Raw genomic sequence first — 24,820 nt, forward strand, 5'->3', positions numbered from 1 at the left:
TTGTTAGAGCGCGGCAAGTGGTAAGGAAGAAAGAAAAAGCAGAGTAAAGTAAAGGAGATTGGAGTGACCGGGCAATGGGTGGGGAAGGCTGACATATTAAATAGGATGGGTAATGAAGCAGAAATTTGAAGGAGGAGTCAGCCAAGTGAATATCTTGGTGAACAGTGTTCTGGGCAGGAGCAGCTAAAGGAAAGCCTACAAGAAAGGTCAGAGGTCAGAGAGGTCATGTGGGACCTGGAGGCCATTTAAGGAGTTTAGCTCTGAGTCCAGTGGGGAGCCATCACAGGATTTTGACCAATGGAGTGAAAAGATCTGTTTTAGGAGCCTTTCTCTTTATGCTGCGTTGAGAAAAGACCGACCATAGAGCTACAAGGATAGAAACAGGGAGATCTGTTAGGAGAAACTGTAGAAGTGCTAACCATCTCTGTATGTTTGTGTGCAGCAGGACAGCTGCGATGATTCTCGGCTTTGCGAAGCAGCCAGATATCTTAGCAGAGTACTGAGTCCTCAGAAGATCCCAGTGATGTGATTCTTTTAGTCTTTGATTTTAGTTTAGATATGCCTCCTATAACTTTATTTAGTAGATTACAAGTAGTTAGCCCTTATGTGTAAAAATGAAAATCCACAGACTTACAGGCTTCACAGACTTATGTTCCTATAGGAGCTGAAGAAAGGACTTGCATTTTGGAGTTAGTCTGTGGCCTAGTAAGACCTTGAGAATTCAATCATGAACATGGCTAGTTACTTCTAAAGGTAAATAAGAACAATGCATTTTCAGCTCAACTTCAAATGTGTTCATTTATTTGAGGGACATTCCCAAGTAAAACATAATGCCACACAGGATATAGTGAGATGTGATAAACATTTTAGGTAAAATACTAAACCATAAATAACAAAACAGAACATTTCTAAGATCCATATTTGTAGTAAGATCAAAGGATAGAGATCTTTGGAAGGTATTTTTACTTTCAGTTCCCACATAGCAATCTTACCTTAAATTGGGTTTACTATTTTGCAAAGTAGCCCACTTCAAATTCTATATTCTCTAAGTTATTTAAATACTGTGACGGATTTTTATTTTGAAAAGGTATATGAATCAGGGTGGAAGATGATTTAAAGATACTTCCACTGCTAAGGATCCCCTTAATAGGAAGAACACATATAGTCGTTTATAGTAAAGAAATGTAAAAAGGCAATAGTAAACTCATTCACTTCTGCTTCATTCATTCCTGTAAGAAGTCAGGTGTCCCAGTGATACCAACTTATGCACACTGAATTTCATATGCTGGCACTGTCTCCAGGCAGGTGAGAGGTAGTGTGGGTGCTAGGAGACACAGCCACAGGCACCCAGTATGCTTTGTGACTGGCAGAAAATAGCGCGTGGCCCAGGGTATGACTCTACTGTAAAGGAAGCCCAAATTGTCCAATCTGGACAACCTCTTTGAAGTTCATATTTTTATGGACTCAAGACAACTAAACTATTTTAGCCTCAGGGAAGTTTGTTTCTGCTTGGATTTATGGTTGGCTGGGGACTGGAGGTGGAGCTACTTCTTCAAATCTGGCTTAGAAATAGTTGAATAAGGCAGAGTGTTCCACCCATTCTTTTTGTTTTTAGTTTGGCTCTTCTCTCTTTTAAAGGAGATTTTAGTGTATTTGAGTGGCAATTAGGGGGACCTAGGCTAAAGTCACAGATATATAACATATTTACTGGTACCTGTCATTGCATATGAGTGGAAAGGAAAGTGTGGATGTTAATTAAAAACTTAACATTTCAATTTTAGGTAAAAAAAAATTCAGTCTCTCTAGAAGTGTTCTTTTTGTTTTCCACTTCCCAGTTTCTCCTCCATTATCTTTTTTGTAATACACATTGTGTAGTTCCCAGCTTTCGCTATGTATTAGTCACTTGGGGGAATTTTCAAAATATACCCATGACCAGGGTCCTAACCCCGGAGACTGATTCATTTGGTCTACAGTTAGATTCAGGTGGTATTTTTAAAAAGTGATCCAGGTAATTTTAATGTGTAGCCGGGGTAAAAACCACCATCGTTTAAAATTGGAGTGAAAACATCTCGGTTCTATTGCAGTGCTGCCACTTACTAGCTGGCTGATGTCAGTCCTCTGTTTTCCAGAGGATGATGAGGTTGGATTAGAGACTTGTAAAAATTCCCTAACTCTGTAACAAAATTACATAAATTGAGAGTCATATCTCATCAAACTAGCTGCAAAGAGATGAAAACTGATTTATTTGGAGTGTGAGTTTGATTTGGAGCAGGTGAGTAATAAAAATAAATAAGTAAATAAATAAGAGCGCTTAAGTAAACCTTTCCCTCTTCCCAATTACAAGGCACAGGAGAAAAGAAACGTAAGAAATCAAAGCATAGAAATCACAAGAGACTTCAGGGCTGCTTTGTCTATCCCCAGCTCTCTTGAACTGGGAGCTAGTCAGATGGTACCTGGGGAACAGAGGGAGGAGGGAGAGAGTTTATTACACACCAAGAAGATAAATATAATACAAACCCCAAAGGACCTACACTACTCATCAGACCATAATCCGGCCTGTACTAAACAGAGCAAGTGTGGAAGGCGGGGTAGGGATGTGTACAAACATGTAGGTACACGAACACACTCACACACACACACACACACGCGCGCGCGCCCCAACTCTGCCATCCACTGCATTTGCAAGAGCATGCAGAAGAGGGGGTGATCCCCGGAGACCCGCCCCTTGGCCTCAACTCTATCCTTTTACTGCCGGCTCCCACCTAGAGGTTTATCAGGGTGAGGCTCAGCCCCACCAACAGCACAAGGCAGCAGACGGTGCCATGCTCCAGGAGTTGGTTTTCCATCCACCTTCGACCTCTTTTCTCTTACCCATACCTGTGCTTCGAAAACCGGACTCTGATACTAACCCAATCCCCTCGCTTCTCTGCAAGTTCTCTCTAGACTAAGCCCACCAAAAAGAACCTAATAGACGGAAGCCCTAAGTACAATCACCAGCTCATCCTCACTCTCCGGAAAATCCTTAGTCCTTTCACCCTCATCCTCACACCCTCTAGTCTCCTCCTCATCCTCACACCTCTCCCAGACAAACCCAAACTTCCCCAAGCTCAAGTCCCCACTCCTCCAGGCTCTCCCTCAGCTTATTGCCTCTCAGAGCATTCTTTGCTACCAGTCCTCAGTTTCCCTGAATTTTGTAATCCTCCTACCCAGCGCCGGTCCCAGGTCCTCGACATCACCTGTCTTCCCCACTTGCTCATACTTCCCTCTCCCTCCCCTCAGGTAACTCCTAGTTCCCACACCCCCAATCCAGGGGAACTCCCCCCCACCCCCACCACGTTTACGCGCTCTCTCCTTCCCAGACTCCGCCCACAACAGCTTCGGAGCCCCTCCACGCAGCTCAGTCTTTCACCTCCCGCCCGACACCCTGCGTACCCTCGCACACACTGTTCCCTCCTATCCAAAACTCTGGGAGCCCTCACTCCCCGAACACACCCGATCTCCGAACCTCTTCCCCGCCCACCCCCGCCTCCAGCCCCGGAGCTCCTAGTCCTTTACCTCCAGACTTGACCCCCATCTACCTCGGCTCATACTCTTCCCCCACTCCCGACTCCTAGGGCGCTCGCTCACACGCTCACATTCTCCATACCCCCGCCCTTGAAACTCTCCCCCCCGAGTCTGCCCGGCTCACACTCTTACCCCACCCTCTCCCTGCCCCGCTCTAGTCCACAGGTCGCGCACGGGAGGGGTGACCGCCGCCCGCGGGGCGTCCGCCGTGCCCCGGCCCCGGCGGCTGGGAGGTGACGCGGCCCCCGCGGGAGGAGCCCGGGAGGCGGAGGGGCGGAGGAGGCGCGGGCGGCGGCACCGAGCGTCGGCGGCAGCAGCAGCGGCGTAAGGAGCGGGCCTTTGGCGCCGACTCCACGGACCTAAGGGGCGGCGGCGGCTGAGAGACCCCGAGCGGGCGCGTGATGAGGGAGCACCCCTGCCCGACCCTGCTGCGCGTCAGAGCTCGACTGGATCCGGGCGTTGGCAGCTACGGGGCCCTGGCCCCGGGACTCACCGCCTCTAGCCCTAGTCATCGCTTCGCCGCTTTCGCTTCCCGGTTCTAGCCCGGAGGGGTCCCCTGCCCTGCGGCCCTCTCCCCGTCGTTTCTGGAGGGGGTCCTCCCTTCGCGGAGCCCGCAGCCCTGTGACGCGTCAGCCGGCGGGACGGCTGAGCTCCTTCTCTGGGAAATTAGCCCCTGCTTCCTCACTCCCCTCCCTGCTCCCGCCTCGGCGCCCCTCCGACTCGCGGGACGGTGCCTCGGCGCTCGGAGCCAGTTCCCGGGACTTCCCTGGGGGGCTGGGTCTCAGCCACCCCTTTCTTCCCCCGGGCGGCACGCGCGCCCCCCCGCCCCCCGCCGCGGTCGGACACACTGGCGCCCCGGCCCGCGCGCCGCCCTCCCGCCCGCTCCTTCCAGTCACCCCACCCTTAGCCGTCCCCGCCACCTTACTCTACCACCCTCCCCCGTGGCTTCGCGCACTCCGCGTCCCAGCCCAGCCTCCCGCTTCTCTCTCCCCCAAACCGCTCACTTGCCAGCCCTTTGCCCCCGGGAAGAAGAAACATTTCCCGGAGCGCACTCCTCAGCCCTCCCTTCCCCCCGCGCTCGCCCTCCCCTCCCCCTCGCTCTTTTTATCTTGGGGGAGGGGGGCTGTCGCCTCGGATTGAAGGCCATTGATTTGTATGTATTTGTCCCAGCGCCGGAGGCTGCCCCAGCTGCCCGCGCGGGTGCCTCCGCCGCCGCCGCCGCCAGTGGAGTTGCCTCCCTGCTTCACTAGGGTGGTTAGGCTCCACCAAACATGTCGGCTCCTGTCGGGCCGCGGGGCCGCCCGGCTCCCACCCCGGTGGCCTCTCAGCCGCCTCTGCAGCCAGAGATGCCCGACCTTAGCCACCTCACGGAGGAGGAGAGGAAAATCATCCTGGCCGTCATGGACCGGCAGAAGAAAGAAGAGGAGAAGGAGCAGTCGGTGCTCAAGTAAGAACCTGGCTCCATCTTCCCGCCTCCCTCCCTCCCTGTCCTCCGCCCCCTCGGCTGCTGTCCTACGGCCGCCTGCGCGCCTCGGATCGCCGCCCTCCCTCCCGGCGGCTGCGCCTGGGCCACGAGGGCTGCAGCCGGCGTGGGCCGCCGGGGCTGCTTTCCGGGTGTCAGAGCGCGGGGGTGTGTGTCGGGGAGGGAGGGTGCCGAGGCCGGCTGAGGTGAGGGTGACGAGCCTTTGGGCGTTGTAATTTTCCCGGGCGTCCTTCCGGCTTTCCCCGCGGGCCATTTCGGCTCCCGGGCCCTGGCGGGGCTGGGGCTGCACCCAGGCTCGGCGCGTTCCTTGTCCCTTCTCCCTTCCCGCCGCCCCCGTGCGGAGGCGGTGACTGGGGCAAGGAATCCAATATGGCCGTGCACAGGTGCTCCCCAGCCGGGACCGGGCAAAGGCGCGGCGGCCGGGAATGATGGCACCGCCGCGGGTCCCTGGTCCGCGCCTCCTCAGGGCGGCTCCGCCCCCACCGCTGAGAAGAGCAGAGATGCCCATGGTTGCCGCGGGCAGGAGGGCGGCGTGCGGGCTAAGGGCCTAAGCTCTATAGCATCTCGGGTGGGTGTGCGGCCGCCGCCATCTTCCAGCCCCTCCCCCTCGGAGTGTTCTAACACCCTGCACTCTGCTGCTCTTCCTGTTTGCAACTAGTAAATCCGTTTAATCCTTGAAGAGACTCCAGTCCCTCCTATTCAGTTTGGGATGCTTCCCACCTTGTGAGCGTATACTATTCGTGCTCATAGTCTAGGCAGCCAAAATTTTGCTCAGGGTGGGAGGGTGAAAGCAGCACCCAGGCGTCGGTTTAGCGGCTATGTAACTTCAGCACCAGGGAACTGTCCAGACAGATGTCTGTAGCTTTGACTCCTTTTCTTGTTAGTCTAGCAAAGAAATTTGTTTCTGCAGGTTTGCTTTTAAATGTTTTATGGTTATTTGATTGCTAAGTTACCATGTGAAAGGGATTGTGCAGAAGATGTGTAACCGTTTTAATGTTTTTCCAACTCAACTCTCCTTTTTGCTGAAAATGCATTATTCACTAAGAGATTAACTTGTTCAGTTTATATGCCAAAGGTGCTACAGATCTTTTGCAGGTTATCAAATATACTTTCCCCATATTCTCCACAGAAGCACACAATTGAAAGTGTAGAATTCCTCTAGGAATTAACTAACACACTGACCTCTAGTCATTTAAATTTTAAAAACAGGTTGTTGAATTCAGTACTCTTCAGCACTTTACAAAGAAACAATTCTCTGTCTATACATCCATATTTCCATATTTTAATGAAAAATACTACTTTAAATAATATGATAACAAACATATCAAATATCTTTACATATCCAAGAAAAATGCTAGTTCTAGAAAAATATTGAAGGACTAAGAGCAAATGTCTTCCTAACATATTCACTGAAATAAAGAATTACTTCTTCAAAGCTAATTTCTGGGTTTGAATACTTGTTTGGGAATGTGATTTATTAGTAGGCTTGGGAAATAAAAAAATGTTAAGAGATTTAAGTTGCTTATTTCAACTAATGGAAGAATAAAACATTATTTTTAAAAGCTTTTTGAGCATACTCCTGACTTTGCTTAACTTTACTATATATTACTAATAATGCCAAGCTTCTGATGACTTAGTTTACTATTTAGATATATGAATCTTTATTTTTTTACTATAATTGCTATAAAATAAGTATTACCAAAATGATGCTCAAATTAAATGTAGTTGTATTTCTTTTACCCACGTATTTAAATGTAGAATTTTTTTTTAATGGTATGCTAAATCATATTTATTGGCTAGTTCACTATTGTTCCATAGTACTTTAGAGTACTGAATTAAGAATTACTCAAAATGAACAGTATGTTATGTTTGGAAAATGTGAAAGGGTTTTTCAGGGAAGTACATGTGAATATATCACATTTCTCTGTAAACTTGCATACTCTGCAAATGCATATAATGCTTGTGCATTCATATTTGCACAGTGTAGGTATAAACAAACACTCTCTAAACATTTATTCATGTCTATGAAGTTACATTGATGAAAAATCTATTCATACTTATTTAAAATATATGTTTGCATTTTTACCTAACTTAATCTTGGAAGGGGTCATATCTCAAAATGGGTCCACATGGTTGCAGAATTATTTTTGTATTCATTTTAACAGGAAGTTATTTGGAGGTTAAAGCACAACATATTGAAACTTTAATTTTTAATGTTCTTTAAAAATGCATTTGGCCTTTGTAATAAAATAAGAGTAGGCAAGGAAAATGAAGAAAAAATAGACTTTATAATAGAATTATAATAATGAGACAAGTTGGTTTGAAGAATTTGACAATTTATTAAGTAATATAGTATCAATATTAGGTATTCAGTTAAAATGCTATGTATAAGAAAAAATGATAATATTCTTCAATGATTACTATTTCCTATTAAGTTTTAGGGGCTATTTACCTGATTATGACTATACTTTGTTTCTTTTCAGTGATGTCCATTTAATTGCATGTTAACATTTATTCTGAGAGAAGGTCACGGGCAGAGAGAAATAAACTGAAATTCAAATTCATACCTGCTGCCTTTTAACAACTATGTTAAAAAATAAGTTTGCTGTGTGAAAAATTGAAATTATTAGATGAAAATATTTTTGCATGATCTGTGAGTTTCAATATTCATAGTAAATATTCATACAAAGTGTAGTGTGCATACCCAAGAGCATCATAAAATGATGTATTGGAATACAGGAAGAAAATAAATAAAACTTACATTTACATTTATATTTTTACTTAAAAAAGAAATTAAGCTTTACTAATACTTAATATGTAGATTGACAATATAAAAATACACATAATTTATAAATAAATATTTATATTAAAAAGTTCATGCCTGAGATATTTTTAGTGAGAGAGGTAAGCAATAAAAATTGATGGAGACCACTACAGTAATCTCTCTTTTTAGGAGCCTGAATAATTAAAGAATTATTTATATTTATTCATTAGCAATTTTTTCATTTGATCATTAGCAATTTCTTCAAAGCCTAGCTGAATATCCACATACTCTGGAAGTCTTTGATCACCATCAAATAATACCATTTTACATGTGACTGAGATATTAGGATTTTGGAAGCATTTTTATATCTTGATAGATCCATCAGTAGATCAGTAATTACCTTTTTTATCCTTACATGAATTCCTTAAACAGTTTTACTTTGGATATCTCAATCTATCAGTAGTCTTTAATATCCTTTTACTGATTAATGTTTTTAAGCCTTGTCTTTCAAGACTAAACTTTTAGAGGGCTAGAATAAAAATGTACCCTTCTTTAGGTTTGTGTTTTGCAGCATCCTTAACAACCCAAACATAGTAGGTACCTAGTAAACAATGTTGATTTAATTTGTAGTAATGTTAATGAGGTTGTTTACCAATCTTGTTGGGAAAATGAAACATTTTTTGAAAAAAGTGCATGATTTATTAAAAGTTTATATTTTCCAGTGAGTTTTTGTTGTTTTTTGTTTGTTTTTGATGTGATGTTGTGAAAAAAATGTATGAGGAAAGTAAACCCATTGAGATCAATAGAAAAGCATTCATTCAGTAAATATTTATTGAATTTCTACTACTGCATATCATAGTCTTTTAGATGAGGTGGTTTCGCAACAAATTAGAAATTATGTGTTTCTTGACATGTAAATTATCTTTTCATTCTTAGTTTAGATTTTTATGTTAATATCAAAGGGATAATTTGCTCCCCCAGTAAAAGAACATGATAAGTAAAAATTTCCACGATAGATCAAGGTAATAGCTTATATTTGAAACATAGGTGTAATTTAGCTTATATTGAAAACATAGGTAAGCAGTTCTAATTTTTTAATAATTCAATTTTAAAGGTACTTTCCCAAATCAACTTATAAACTTCTTTAATAGGTAATATATATATATGGTACAAAATTTCTTAGTTACCTGTATGCCCTAGCTAGAGGCAACTGCTGTTGCCAGCTATTGTATACTCTTTCAGAAATAAGGGTAGTTATGTGTGTATATCAAATTTTGTGTGTCTGTGTATGTATGTATGTGTGTGCACACATATATGGGTGTATATATGTAAACATAAAAAACACAAATTTGTCCTGCAGTTTACTTTTTTTTTCCCAATAGAGATAAGTGTTTAATGATTTAAATGTCTAAAATGTTTTCATAATAATGTGCTACAACCTGTTATACTCCCTGCTGGTCAGATAATCCTGGCAACTGCAATTTACTTTTTAGGAGATCAGTTCCACACCTGTGAATATCTAACTGCTTAATTCATTTTAATGGCTGCATAATATCCCATTTTATGAATGTTCTGTACTTTAACTAGTACCATACTTTTTTAGGTATTTAAGTTGATTCTAATTATTTGCCATTAGAAATAATGCTGTGATAAATATCTTTGTACAGATATTATTTCCTACATGTGTGAATATATCTCTGAAATAAATTCCTAGAAATGGAATTGTTTGATCAAAAGGTCACAAAATGTACCTTTATATTTTTTATAACTATGTAAAATAAAAAGTTTAAATTTTAATAAATACTGCCACATTTACTTTCATAGAAAAAATATGCATTAAGTGACATGTACTAGGGAGATTTTCACACAACATCGCTAACTCAGTATGTGATAGTCTGCCAGAATTTTGGTGAAAAGTATACTACTCTAGATTTAATTGCAGTTTTCTTATTATCAGTGAGGTTTAGAGCCTTTTACATTTGTTTAGAGCCTTCTGTATTTCTTTTCTGTTGGTCATTTTTAGTGATTTGTAGAAGCTCTTTATTTCTCATCTGTTTTATGACTGTTTATGACTTTTTTTTTTTTTTACTAGTCAGGGTTAAAAAATACTAAAAATTTTAATTTTATTTTATGACTTTTGAGTTTGTGATATGCTCAGAATGATCTTCCTCATTGTAATATTTAAAAGACTACCATATTTTTTTCCTATAGCTAAGTGAAATTTTAAGAGTGTGGCATGTCAGATAAATGATGCAATTTAATCATGAAGACTTTTAAATAAAAATCATTATTATATGTGTAAATAATCACAGTCATTGTCAAAACTTGAAAATCTATAGGTTTTAGGGATTCAAAATGTATTCTAAAAAATTGGCATTTTATGAGAAAATACCAAATAAATTCTTTATATATATTCTATATTTTAAAGTAACTAAGACAGTTAAATAATATCTTCTTGTTGATAGTACATATTGATAAAAAATTTATTGTACAGTGTGATAAAGAGAGAGGTAGTGGAGGCAAGTGTGATGGGTCAGATGGATTTTGACTTGAAACCTCACTTTACTAATTAATAACTGTAAGGTCTTGCTTACATTATTAAGCTCTCTGAGCCAGTGTTTCCTCATCGGTATTATCTGAGTAATTAATACCTATCTTGAAGGATTGCTGTAATCAATATAGACTATTTAAGTGTCCTGGCACAAGTAGGTGTGCAATAAGTAGTTGTTATTAACTGATTATAGATAAGAGAAGAGTCTCCAGACCTTAATATTATAGCATTCATTGGTGAAATCTCCCCACCTTTTTTTTCTTTTTTAAGAGATTCTTTTTCCTGTCTACTGGGAAGTCAAAATACACCCAGAGGACTTTTGGGTGACTTCATTATTTGTCTAAAAGACCAGGGATGAGGAGAGGGAAAGTGACTAATTAGAAGCAGTTTCCTCAGAAAAAACCATTATTAGGGAGTCTGATAACTTAAGATACAGCAGTGAAGATAATACTGACACCATGTTATTGGTTATTGGCAAGATACTGATTGTCCTAGGTGAATGTGAGGGAACCAATTTGTGGAAATTACTTTGTGATTGTTCTTAAGTTTGCTTGAATCAATTTTTCACTCTATTAGTAAATTAATATATGAATTTACTTTTTTGTCTTATTCATGTTATATATGAGAACACAGAGAATCTTACCAGGTTAATCTAATTCTGAAGCATGGTTATTAGAGCTTAGAGTGCTTGTCTCCTTTTCTTTGCCTTTCAGATACACACAATTTTTGTATGCCTGCCTCTTTCTCATCCTTCTGGCCTTAGTTTCAAATTTGTCTCCTTAGAGCGCTCTTTCCTGACCATGCTTTCTTAAGTAGGTTCTCTCCTTTATTCTTTATCACATCTTTAATATTTCTCCAATTAAGCTTATGAAAATTTACAAGTTCTTTGTTTATAGGCTGTCTGCCCTGTTAGATTATAAACTCCCAGAGAGCAGACACCATGTTTGTCTTGTTTACCATTTCATCCTCAGCTTCTAATCTAACACAACGCCTTGTACATTGTAATACTCAAAAATATTAGCTGGGTGAAAGAATGAAACATTGGGAATTAAATACTCATTTAGAAATTAAATGTTCATTTAGATATTGCTTGCTTTCAAGGTAAAATTTGATAATCTGAAAGAAAAAGGTTTTAGGTAGCAGTGCCCATTTTTGGTAATTCAGGATAATTTCAAAATATACATCCAATTTTGCTTACTTTATTAGAAGCAAACTTGTAGTATTTTTGTATTATGGAAGCTCATCTTTCTTTTGGACTAAGAATATATCTTTTCTGACTAGAAACCAGAAGAATATTGTTATATATCATTTTTCCATCTAAGGAATATTACAAATTAAGGAACATTTTGCTTTAAAAATTATTACTTTACTTTTAAAGTATTTGCCAACTTCCAATATGTTTAACTGAGCTGAATGGTAAGGAATGTACAGAATGTGTTGGTTAGAAATAATTCATTTCCTCCAGGAGCAAGCAGTCTAAGGCCAACCATAATTACATGAATACATAAAAATGTAAAGTGTCATGAAAAAACACTGTAAAGGTGTTTTTAGTACATTATACCCATAGTAAAAATATGTTAAACTAATCTAATGAGTAGTTTACTGTCTTTTTGATATCATTTGAGGGTGTCAGATGGTTTATTCTTTCAAAATCTCTAGAAATTTCACTCCTAGACATTAAAGGTACTAGAGATTAGAGATACTTTTGTATTCTCTAGCCATTTAACGAAATGCAGGTATCTCTGGGTGTTAAAACACTTTTAACCATTATCAGCTAACTCTTAAGGAACTCACTAAAGAATCAGGGTAAACCACAATTAAAATACTGCACAATAAGTTCTGGGAGACCACTGCGCACAGTGTATCATGGATCTGTTCATACAAGAGGAGCATCTAGGCTGAGTCTCAAAGGCTTAGTAAATGTTAGCTGGGAGAGGTAGAGGAAGATACTTTGAACAAAAATACTAAAACTCCTACATGTCTCTCCCCTCAATCTTTGCCTTTCATATATGTAAAAGAGTCAGGGAATGTTCCAGAAATTTACTTGAAGTGGTGCAGAAGGTCTGGAGCATAAGATTCAAAAGGAAGTGAGTTGATAGAGGAGACTGGAGGGATGGCAAGGGTCAGAGTTTAAAGATTTTTTTGTCCTCTTCTTTCAATTTGGATTTAATCCTGAAGGCAGTAGGGAGTCCAAGAGGGATTTGAAGCTGTGCCGCAATATAATCAGACTTTTGTTGCAAAACAAAAACAAAAACAAAAACAAAAACACCCACTCTTACAAGTATAATGGGTTGATGAGAACATGTCATGCTAGAGACAAGGTTAGTAGTTGGGAGACTCTTACAGTAATCCAGGGGAAAAATGATGAAGATGTGAGATAAAGCAATTATGGTGAAGGTGAAGAGGCAGATAGATTTTGAAAAATTTAGGAGCCAAATGGTCAGGATTTGACAACTGTGTGTAAAGGGTAAAGTTATCTCTTATGATGCCTGGCTTGCAGCTGACTGCTATATATAATATATATTTGTCTATTGTATCTCCTCATCTCATTGATGGTCAGTGCTTTGAACCTGTCTAGTTTCAGGACCAGTGTTCTCTTGAGATGGTGATGGGAAGCGACTTTTACTGTTTTATTCTAAAGTGTTTTTACCATGAATATGAGTACTAGAAGTGAATGCAACTTGGAATATAGTGGGGATAGGATGGGAAATAATAGAGCAGTAATAAAAAAGGCAAAAAGGGAGGAAAAAAAGGTAAAGAAAAAGAGGAGAATGAGGTCAGGACTATTTGAATGCATTCATAATTGGAAGGAACCCTACTAAATATCTTAGCTTATAAAACTTTTTTCTATTAACACCATGTAATCTTTTCAAAACTCCAGATCTGTCTTTTATTGAATATTCCTTGCTCCCTTTGACAATTTAGTCTCAGTGAATTTCTCACCATCTGGTTTTTTTTTTTCCATTCTTTGGGTGTTTTTAACTATGACACAATCTTTATTGTGTATTTTAGATTTAACAGGACAAATTTCTTTCTTTCTTTTTTTTAATATGTATTCCCACATCACTTCTAAGGGAATTTTGGAAATGTGAGTGTATTTTAGGAAAATTTAGAGAGGAGATTAGCCATGGAAATGACACACTGCAGTTGATAAAGATTCTGTTCCTCTTTGTATGAAGTTACTGAATTATTGCAGAATTTCAAAAAGTGTTTTATTATAAAAGAGATAAATTTTGTTTGATTTTGTGATGGGAAGTTCTAGAAATAGGATTAGACGTTGGGTTATAGAAAGAGAAAATTATCAGGAAGTGTCTTTTCCGTCTGCTTGGTGACAATTGGGCTGTACGATTTGTTGTTGAAGGTTCATATTCTGTGTATTAACAGAGATAACTTGCTGTGGAAGCTGACATAGCATATAGACTTAACGATGAGACAGAAAAATTCACAATGCTAAGGATCCATTTCAGAACAAATTGAAACCTCAAGTTAAAAGTTTTTCAGGTTAAAGTCTGATGTTTAAACTTCATCTCCAAACTAAAGGTTAGAAAGATTTACAGAACTGGGAGGTAAGTTTTATAAGATCAGAGAGAGATATAATTGAATATTGTTGAATTTTATCACCACACATTACATATTTTTCCATTTACCCCTTCAGATCTACTCCATTTTTTCCCCACTTTGCTGTGTAATGTAGGAGGCTGACCTCTATGGATTGCACCAGGCTCCCTTATTCTCCGATCTCCATTTGGATTCTGTTGATGTGAGACATTGGCAGATTGGATGGAAGGAGAATGAGGCCAGATTTTATGTTCCCAGGCTTCCTCCATACCAGGCCTTTGCAGTAGCTGTGTCTTTCTGCTGAAATCAGCAGTTCCATCTGGTGGCCCTCCTAGTATAGCTATTTTATTCTGGTTCTGGAAATTGCTTTCCACTGTTGCTAGCCCCCATCCCTTTAATCCTGCCCACACCTTTATAAAACAGTCCTTTTATTAAGCTCTCCTTAGTTACTCAGTTTGAACATGTCATCTGTTTCCTGCCAGGACCCAGACTGACACACTGTAGATCAGTAAAAATTTATTGGGATTATGAGTGTGAATGGATCATGACTTCAGGTATTCACAACCACTTCCTTCTATATAACCATAGTAACCTTTTAATGAACCCCTCTATATGTCACATGCTTTAAGTCTTTGATTATGCACATGTTGTTACTCTTTCCGTGACATGCTATTTTGGGCCCTGCTCCATTGCTGCGAAGAGATACATCTCTTTGATGCATTTCCACCAGTTGGGTGTCTCTCCTTTCAATTTCTATAGCATTTTTTATATAATTATTTTATAATGTTTCTGATATTCAATCTTAGTTAACTAATCTCTATGTTCTTCTTAGTATAACTGGTTTCTTTGACGTCATAGACTAAGTTTTAATCATCTTTTTATGCCCAGGGCAGTATCAGGCACAGAGTTGTCAGTGAATAAACATTTGTTAATAAAACTTGGTAGTCATGGGAGTCATTCTAATTTCCTCCCTTTGCTCAGCCCTCAAATATAATCAGTTATTAAATCCTGTCATTATTATCTCCCAGGTATCTTTGAAATGTCTCTTTCTCTCCATCTTCATCATCATTGCATTGTTTCATGTCTTTATTACATTTTCCTTAATTATTCAGTTCTAAACAGAGATGTTTGCTTCAGGCTTACCTTCTCAAATCCAGCCTCTATAATATTACAGCACTGTAGCACACACATCTATTTTAGTGTGCTTAGTATTCAGTGCCTCCCCAGTGCATTTACAATACAGTCCAAACGTGTAGGTATGTCATAGGAGTCCCTTTGTGATGTTTTATCCCTTGTAATATCCTGCTAGTCTTTCATGAGCACTGCCTGTTTTGATTGTATCAAACTATTTGAAATGAGTTCTTTTTTTTTTTTTTTCCTTCCCATCTTCTGTCTGTAGTTTAGTGTATACTGTTCTCTTTTACCTAGAAAGCCCTAACCATGTTTCTCTGCCTAAGTCCTACTAGTTCTTAACTGAGATTCATCTCAGATTTCCAACCTTTTGGAAACTGCATTAGGTGACTCTCCTTTGTGCTCTCATAACTCTTACTATATACCTCTATTATAATTTTTACTGTGTTAATACATTAATATTGAATACTTACTGTGCTATTACTATGCTATCTTATATATGCATTATCTGATTCAGCCCCTACAACAACCTTATGAGGTAGTTATTATTTTTCCCAGTTTTATAAGTGAAAAGAATTAACTCAAGTTTCGTGCTCAAAGTTTTCAGCAGGGAACCAGGATTTAAACCCAAGCAGTTATATTCCAGAATTTGCACTCTTAATAACCACACTTTATTATGTTACAGTTGTTGACTTCTTCTTTTCTAACAGATTGTAGAGAAAGGACAGTGTTCCCAGTGGGTGGTCCATTGTAAGTGAAGATAAATGGCATGTTTGTTAAATAAATAAATTACCTAAAAGAGGAATGCATTGATAACTGTAGAGAACATCAATCCAGTTTATCTTTAATAAATACTTTTATGAATCCCCAGTATTTTAATACCTGTTGAAAGGGCATTGCTACTTTATTTAATGAAGTGAGACCCAGGTCTTCCAAGGTTATAAATAGTATCCCTTGTATTAGTTTTCTACTGCTAACGAACTTAGTAGCTTAAAACAACTCAAATTTATTATCTTAATGATTCTGTAGGTCAGAAGTCTGACATGGATCTCACTGGACTAAAATAAAAAGAACTGGCTGTTTCTTTCTGGAAGCTAGAGAGGGGATATTTTCTTGCTCATGATGGCATCTCCCTGCCCTACCTCTGTCACTGCATTTCTCTCTGCCCACAATTGGGAAAGATTTTTCTCTTTTAAGGATTCATATGATTAGATTGGGCCCACCCAGATATTCCAGAATAATCTTTCCATCTTAATCACATCTGTAAAATCCCTTTGACCAGGTAAGGATACATAATATTCATGTTCTTGGGATTAGAATGGGAACATCTTTAGGGGGCCATTATTCTCCCTACATTTCTTTAGTGAGCGCACTAGACATAAGTTTGGGTATATGTTTTTTATAAATTAGGCATTGAGCTACTTTTATTTTTAAAAATATATTTTGTATTCAGAGACACAAATTCTAGAATGACTTTTCTGAAATAATATTTTACAATGTACTTTTCCTTAGGTTTATAATACTTTATTGCCCTCAAATTGCTGCCAATATGCTCTTCACTTTTCATTTACTTAACAGTTTCTTCTTGAATTAAAATATTGTTCTAACTGGAAATGAGGTTGGGAGGTTGGGGGCAGACAGTGAGAACTGTTCTGAGCTCTGCACATAGAGAATACTTCAGTACTCTTCCTAAGTAGTCATTTTAGTTAATAATTGGATATATTTTTATAGATTGTGGAAAAATAATTTTGCCATATGGCTAACATAGTGAAGAGTTATTGAAACCTTTCTAAGTGCAGTATTTTCATTATCTGATGGTCATTTTTCAAAATGCAGTATAAACTTTATATTGTAGTATGAGTAAAGATTTGGATTTAATCTTTTGACAAGAATATAGTTTTTCTTGGCATGTTTGGTTGAAAAGCCATTTCTTACCCCACAATAAGTGTGCTTTCCTATATTATTTTTCTTAGCCAAGAAGTCTAATTTAATAAAAAGACATAGTATGTATTATGAGTTAAATTTTATGCCAGTGGTTAAAATATAATAAACTATTTTAACTTTGGTATGTAAAACATTAAAGAAGCTATGAAATATCTAGAAAAAGAAAACCAAGGTCGTCCTTCAAAACTACTAATACAAATTCATGTTGTGTTGTGTATAGTTTTATACATTGGAGTAGACTAGATCTCAGCGTCTAATCAGAGACAGAAACTACAATAGTAATTTGAACAGGGAAATTTTAATAAAAAGTGTTACCTGTAGCAGAAAGCGGCCATCTCTTTTAGGGCTGAGGCTGAGTACCCAAGGAAGGAACGAACTTGGAAGAGGCCCTTTCCCCCATGGCTAAGGCTGAAATTCAGCCCTTGTTGGAGGGTTTGGCAGTGTCCTGTTGAGCTGCCACAGGCTGGGGCAGGCAAGCAGGAACTCACTTTTGAGGGTGTCTGTGGGGCTTGCTGAGAGGCTGGCTGGAGTGCTCAGGAAACTCCCTGGGGAGCCCCCTATTGGGATGTCTGCGAGACTTGTTGGGATACTGCCTGCTGGGATGCTGTTGAAATTTCTGGAAAGATGCCTACTGGGGTGCTAGTGAAATGTGCTAGGAGGGTGAGTGCCACTGGGTATCCTGGCAGCCAAGCATCCCAGAGAAAACCACAAAACACCCAGAACCAGAAAGAGAAGACCCTTCTTGCTTTTGCTCCAGCTCCTTCTACTGATAAAGCTTAACATTGTGCCAACTGTTAAAGGAGAAATGGTTACAGAGTCCAGATCCAGTATCACCAAGCAGGACAGAGAGGGTGCATTTGGAGCTGAGAGGCAGTACATTTATAAATTTATAGTAGGCTATGCTATCCCCAAATATCAGTAGCTTAAAACAACATAGGTTTATTTCCTTCCCATGCTATGTCTTTTTTCTGGGTCACTTGGGATCTTTACTCCATGTCATCCTCATTCTGGAACATAGGCTGTTGGAGAAGCTGTCTGGAACTCTGAGAGCAGATGAAGAGAGAGACTGGTGAATCGAAGTTGTCTCTTGAAGTTTCCTCTCAGAAATACGTATATGACTTCTGCTTAGTTTTCATTGGCCATAGCAAGTTACATGATCATGCCTAACTCAGGATAGAAAAGAGCAGTCCTAACATGGATAGAGGGAGAATCAGAAATATTTATTGAAAAATAGCACTACCACAAGATTGACAGGGCTGGTACTAGAAAATTTGTCAATCCCTAGGATAATTATTTATAATTCTCTCTTTAAAAACTGTTTTGTTGGTTTGTGTTTTTTATGAATTTTAGTGAAAAGTAGTGTATCAACATAAAAATTGATGGTGCTCTTGACTTCTAGGTCAATGATCTCAAATCCAACAGTAAACTTTTTCATTTGTATAAAACAATGAGGCTGAAAATATTTAAGCAGCAGGAAATATGTATTTTTGAAGGTTAGATACAGATTTTAATTTTTAATTTTGCATTAAAAATTTTATATTAACTTATGCTTACATGATACTACATAAAATATAAAATGTCTTTATGCAGAAAAAGGTTTTTTCATTTATGGTCAGTCTTGGATAAGGGATAAAATCAAGATTTATGTATCCAGATTAGAGTCCTGGCTCTGTCATTTACAGGCTGTGTTATCTTTGAAGTCACTCAAACTCCCTAAACTCTGTAAATGGAGATTGAAAACAGATCCAAAATCCCTGAACTGAAACTCGTAGTGCCAGATGTGTTTTAGAATTCAGGTGTTTTGGATTTTAGAAATGTAAAGTGCATATACCATGTAAATATGTAACTCTTAGTGGAGTCAGGACAGCAGCCCCTAAGCAAACATATTTATATTTCTCCAGTGAAACTTATGAATATTTAAAAGTGTGTTAAATAAAGACAATATATAGCCTCATGCTAATTCAAATCAGGAATTGTGGCTTACAAAAAAGTTCTGTTTTCAGAGCTTTTGGATTTTGGAATCATGCGTAAAGAATTAGATGTCTGTGTTATCTTTGTGTAGGGTTAGTGACACTGTAAATGACAGTGCCTGTGAGCTGTAAAGTGCTGTAACATGTTAATTTCATAATCACAGTGGCCATTGATGTTATCATTATTACCAGCCATTTAAAATAATATTTAAAGGAAAGAATTGGAACTAGATTTTGCTGCTGTAAGCTCACTTAAATAGATTAATATGGGGATCTTTATTGATCCCAGATCACTTGAATTTTTATTTAAAGTGATTTAGATGGTATTGTTGCCAGAAAGAGCTTTATACCTGAAAAATATGATCACGTAACTCTTCTGCTTAAAATTTCGGTGTGTTCCCAATAGTGGCTGCATGTAGCCTTTAACTGGAGTTCCTTCTCTGAACCACTGAACACACAGAATGATGAGTAATTATTTTCTTACTTCTCCCTGGCATGGGTATGTAACTAGTGCCATTCTAGATGCATAAGACATAAGTTAATGTATTACATACAGTGGATACTTTAGGACTTTAGAGCTTAATTCTCTTCCAGATCTCTGGTTGACAAAGGCTGGTAAAAGTATACAATTCTTAGCATGGCAGACAAGGCTTATCGCGATCTATTCCTTGTTTTATTATTTGCAGTCTTGTTTTCTCTGCTTCTACTATGTGTATTTGCTAAATAGTTACACTCCTTTACTTAGTGCTTCCTAAGCTTTTTTCATGTCATGCCACACATAGAAAATGATAATAGAGGTGTCTGTCATATTGGGGCAAACTGGAAAAGAGATGTGGGGGAGTCTGTATGGGACTTTGTGAAAAAACAAATCACATTTTCTATTATACAATTATAAGTAAAACAAAATGCATGATATTATGGAAGACAGTACATGTTGAATTATAAAAACTTTCAGATAACATCTTTTCAAAATCTAAAATGAGAAACTTAGCTGGCTTTATGAACATAACTTTAAAAATCAAGTTTATTTACTTATTTTTGAAACAGATACACATAATTCCTAATCAAGACTGTTTAGTGATGATTTCTTCAAATTCTTATTGGCCACCATTGACAAGAAATTCTATACAAATAGTTGGTAGCAAATTGAAGGATGTAACTTCTTTCTTTTTCTTTGATTGATAGAAACTCCTTTTATGCTATTAGGCAGAATTTTGAGAGTTTATCCTCTTAAAATTTTTGATGGTGGTAACGTTCTTCAACTGCTCTTCCTTTCCTTTCATTGACAAATGTAGTATTGAAATTTCTTCTGATAGTGTGAATGGATTTCAAACCAAGTGAACTTATAAAAAATACCAAATATTTTAAAATGTTGACATTCTTGAAGCATATACAGTATTAACCTTGATTAGGACTCATTGTATAAAATTGACTATCACTGATGAGTCATTTTAGCATTTTTGTGAAGCTGAGCTATTGCTTTGAATCTATGAACTTTGTTATACTTACTATTATACTTTTGTACGGTTTGTGGAATTTTTGATTAAGTTCATTCAGAGGTTTGAAACTGTCAGTTAAGTTGGTCATTTTTTAATAAGCCATTTTTTGAAGCCAATTATCAACCTTCAACAAACCTGTAAAGCAAGAATCACAATGTCAATGCTTATTTTTAAGTCATAGTCTTTAAAATGAAAGCTTTTCCTTCGCATAGACAGCACACCTAGGTGTGGAACAGCAGAGTAGAATTTTGAACTCATTTCTCGTGTAAAGCCAAAAGTAGTTGGTATTGTAGCAGCTTGGGATTGATTAGATTCTTTATTTTGAAAACTTTATTTAACATAGAATTCATGTTTACCAGTTTTTCCATTCAAGAGCCTCTCTGGGAATAAAATATTGTGTTACTTGAACTTCAGGTTTTTCAGAATAAACCCTGGTTGTAGAACCTTTATACTTTCTTATCATTATAAATTTATACAGTATTTCTATAATATTATTTCAAAATCTTAATGTACAGATTTGAATATTTAATTTTTTGGCTTCTTTGTAGGACAGATAATTTATCTTTAGTCACTTTTCTTCAGGGACTGTAATGTCAGTTATTAACTAGATTACTGTGGATTCATTAATCTGTGATGAAAACTTTAGTTAATAATCTTTTTGATTACAGTTGTCTGTATCCTCTTACATGCCATCAATACAGTTACTAATCATATTGTTGAAAGTGTCAATTATTCTTTGTCTCTTTTTCCCCCCTTTTCTGGTTTATTGATTTAAAATATAGCTTTGGCACTTTCCAGGCAGATTGGGAAATAAACAGTTCTGCGGTTATGCTTTGCTTGTTATTTTTCACTTGCAGACACTTTAAAGGGTTAAAATCTTTTGTGGTAAAGTGCTGGCATTGTTTACTTTGGCCCCACTGCTTTGTGGAACTTTTTCATACAAATAGACATTTAGTTTATGAAAGTGAAGAATTACCAGGGCACTGGGATTTCAGATCCTTGTTATATTGCTTAACTAGTTATTTAAACTTTTACTTCTAAAATTAAATTTTTGAAAAATTCACAATTACATTCATGCTTGATTAAAAGTATTTTTTAAAAAATTCTGCAGTCCTCTTTGTTGAATTTATTTATGTTAAACTATTTTTATTTTTAAAATTAAAATAATGCACTATGAAATTGTCCTGAATGAGTCTCTTGCTAATTAACATCAAAAGCCAATAACAAAGAAAAAAAAGAAGAAGGAAAGAAGGAAGGACAAACACAAAAATTGACAAAATAATTTATGTTCTAATAGGGACATCTAATGTGAGAAAGTGGTGAGGCTGAGGAGGACAATGAAGCAGTCACACTTGCTTTATATGTTAGAAAAATGTGAAAATAAGAGCAAACTAAGTTTAAAAAAAAGTATTTTTAATGTGTTTATAAAATAAAGAACTTCACTGATAATAACTCCAACGTGGCTTGAGATGACCTAGTGGGAAAGCTGAGGGGAGGTGCTACATGGGGCTGCTTTTACAAAACCATGCATACTCTGTACTCCATAAAAGAATTTAGAAAATATAAGTATTCTCTTGTACATATATAAGTTTGCTTGTAAGATTTTTCACTATAATACACAGTATAGAAAACCAAAGATAAAGATTGTTTTGGGCTTGGGTACTGTTGACTGAAAAAAACTGCACAACCTAAAAGTTAAGAATTATGTTTTACTTGGCAGACTTACTTAGAACTCAAGCCTGGGAAGGCAGCTTCTCAGGTAGCTCTAAGGGACAGCTCCAAAGAAGTAAGGAAGGAGCCAGGATATATAGGAGCTTTTGTAACAAAAACCAGGTAGTCAGAACATCAAAAGATTACTGTTAATTAAAGAAAACCTGACATCTCTAGATAATGAATTTAGTACTTTTTTATGTATGGGAAGATGCAAGAGTTCTGGGCTCACTGAACTCATTCCTTTGATATGCACCTTACCTGTCTTTTCTCCATCCTGAATCCCCTCAGAGGGCACAGTCTGGGGTGGCTGCAGTGGCGGGTGGCTGCAGTGGCTAATGGCTTGATGGCTGCAACAGCCTTAGTTTACTGATATGGGAGGCAACATTTTTTTTTTCTCTTTTCACAGTATTTCTTCGTTCTTCTTTTAAATAAATGTGTTTTGAGTATCTGCCATATACCAACTACTTTACTCGTTTAAGAAACAGGAATAGGACAAGGTCAGCAGTAGAGTTCATGCTTAGCAGGCAGGAGATACTGGGTTCAGTCCCAGTACCTCCACTAAAAAGAACAAAAAGAAAAGAAAGGAATAGGACATATTCTGTACGCTTTAAGTGCTCCTAACCTAATCAGCCAGAGTCACATAAGTAATAAATAATTAAGAAACATGATAAATGCTTTAAAATAGTTATATGCTAATTGTTGAGCTAAATAAGAGAGAGGGATGAGTATATGAATATGGAGGATTTAGGGGGAAGACTTTATAACCACAGGTATATTCAAATTGGTTTTGTAGCCAAATTATAATTCAGTATGTGGAGAAGGGCATTCTAGATATGTGCAGAGTATGGATTGTGAAAGAACATAATATGTTTGGAGAATGGCTGGTATTCCTGTACTGGTAGGTGCATGGAAAATGGGATGGAGTGATGGAAGCTTGTTGGCAGGGGTCAATTGTAAGTAAGGGCCTTGTACGAAGGACTGGTATTCACCTGATATGCACCAGTTTAATAACAGAGATACTAGTTATTAAAATATTGAATCACTTTCATGCAGATTGGTAACTTTTGTTGAGAGAATGTTACCTAATGATTTTGTCCAGTGCAACCTGGATTACATGTCCTAGTAACCTTGTTGGTGTGGATTAATGTGGTCCTTGGAGGGCACGAAGTAGCTGGAGCTGGAGCATCAGTGCCTGACTGATACTTCAGAGTGTCCTGTCGTTGGAGCCAATGGAGCAGGCTGCAGTGCAGGTAGTTTCCTTGGCACCATTTTTTGGGGGATGTCATGAGACACTGGGGTTTCATGCATTGTGGGAAATGTTAGCATCTGTATGCTATGTGACAATGACATGCAGGCAGCATGCCCAGCTGCCTTACAGCTGTAACAGAGTGCTGCTGGGTACCAGGGACTAATGAATGTCATTTTAATGAGAAAGATGTTGGGAAAAGCTTGGTATAGTTGTAAATATTAAATCGTGGCCCCATTAAAGAGATTAAATTAACACTTTCTAAAGCTTAACAGATGATTTGGAAATTGTTAAAATGATTATATGTGTAGTTTATGCTACAACTATTAATACAGTAGTCAGTCTCCTTCTATCATCAGGGAATATGTTCCACAACCCCTGTGGATGCTTGAACCTGTGGATAGTACTGAGCCCTGTGTATACTATGTTTTTTCCTACGTATACATACCTATGATAGGGTTTAATTTATAAATTAGGCACAGTAAGAGATTAACAACGACTAATAATGAAATAGAACAGTTATAACAACATACTGTAATAAAAGTAACGTGAATGTGCTCTCTCTCAAAATATCTCATTGTACAAATTTAATGCTTCTATCTTGTCACGCTTAGTGGCCATAACTTTTGCAGTTTGAGATGCATTAGCAAAACTAGCACAAATTTCTTTCCTTCTTCACAATTTCACAGATAGAAAATTTGATCTTTTAGTAGATCTTAGTAACCTCAGCATATGATTTTTTTTTCTTTTATTATTAAGGTGAGAACTTTAACTTTTCACTTAAAGAAAGCATTTTATGGCTTCTTTTTGTCATCTCCGAATTACCAGGATCACTACTCTTGGGCTCTGGGGCCATTAGGTAAAACTAGGATTATCTGAACAGAAACACTGTGATACTGTGAGAGTTGATCTGATAACCAGGAAGGCTACTTAGTGACAAATAGGCAGGATACGCCGGGTAAAGGGATGATTCACCTCCCGGGCAGGACAGAGCAGGATAGTTTGAGATTTCATTACACAGTTCAGAATGACGTGAAATTTAAAATTTAGGAATTGTTTATTTCTGGAATAAACATTTTCCACTTAATATTTTCGGACTGCTGTTGACCGCATCTGCAATAAACAAAACCACGGATAAGGAGGGACTACTGTACACAGTCAACAGATTTCTTTATCTCTACATCTATAGTTTATTTGGAAAAAAGAAAGAAGTTTATTTTTGATGTTAATTTATGTATTGATTTGTGTATTAATTTTATATGGTTGTATCAGTTGTTAAATATTTAGAACCACCTGTGCTTTATGCCATGTTAAGAAATTTGAATTTATCTCACTCGCATGTTTGATTGCAGTGAAAGATTTTGAACTAAGAGCATGGTAAGGCCTGTATGTCCATA

At 38.2% G+C, this 24,820-nt stretch overlaps 1 protein-coding gene across 5 annotated transcripts in view; it reads left to right on the forward strand.

Moving 5' to 3' along the window:
* The first annotated feature begins 4,827 nt into the window (after window positions 1-4,827).
* The window catches only part of RIMS2 (regulating synaptic membrane exocytosis 2), a 509,607-nt gene continuing 489,614 nt past the window's right edge, over window positions 4,828-24,820 (forward strand). For all 5 annotated transcript variants that reach the window (XM_045517246.2, XM_074352612.1, XM_045517245.2 and 2 more), the window contains exon 1: window positions 4,828-5,011. In XM_045517246.2, the coding sequence (XP_045373202.2) occupies window positions 4,836-5,011 (176 nt within the window). In that variant the 5' untranslated portion in view covers window positions 4,828-4,835. The remainder of the gene's footprint in view (window positions 5,012-24,820) is intronic.

The sequence above is a fragment of the Camelus bactrianus genome, chromosome 25, assembly GCF_048773025.1.
Source record: "Camelus bactrianus isolate YW-2024 breed Bactrian camel chromosome 25, ASM4877302v1, whole genome shotgun sequence".
In the NCBI taxonomy this organism is placed as follows: Eukaryota; Metazoa; Chordata; class Mammalia; order Artiodactyla; family Camelidae; genus Camelus; species Camelus bactrianus.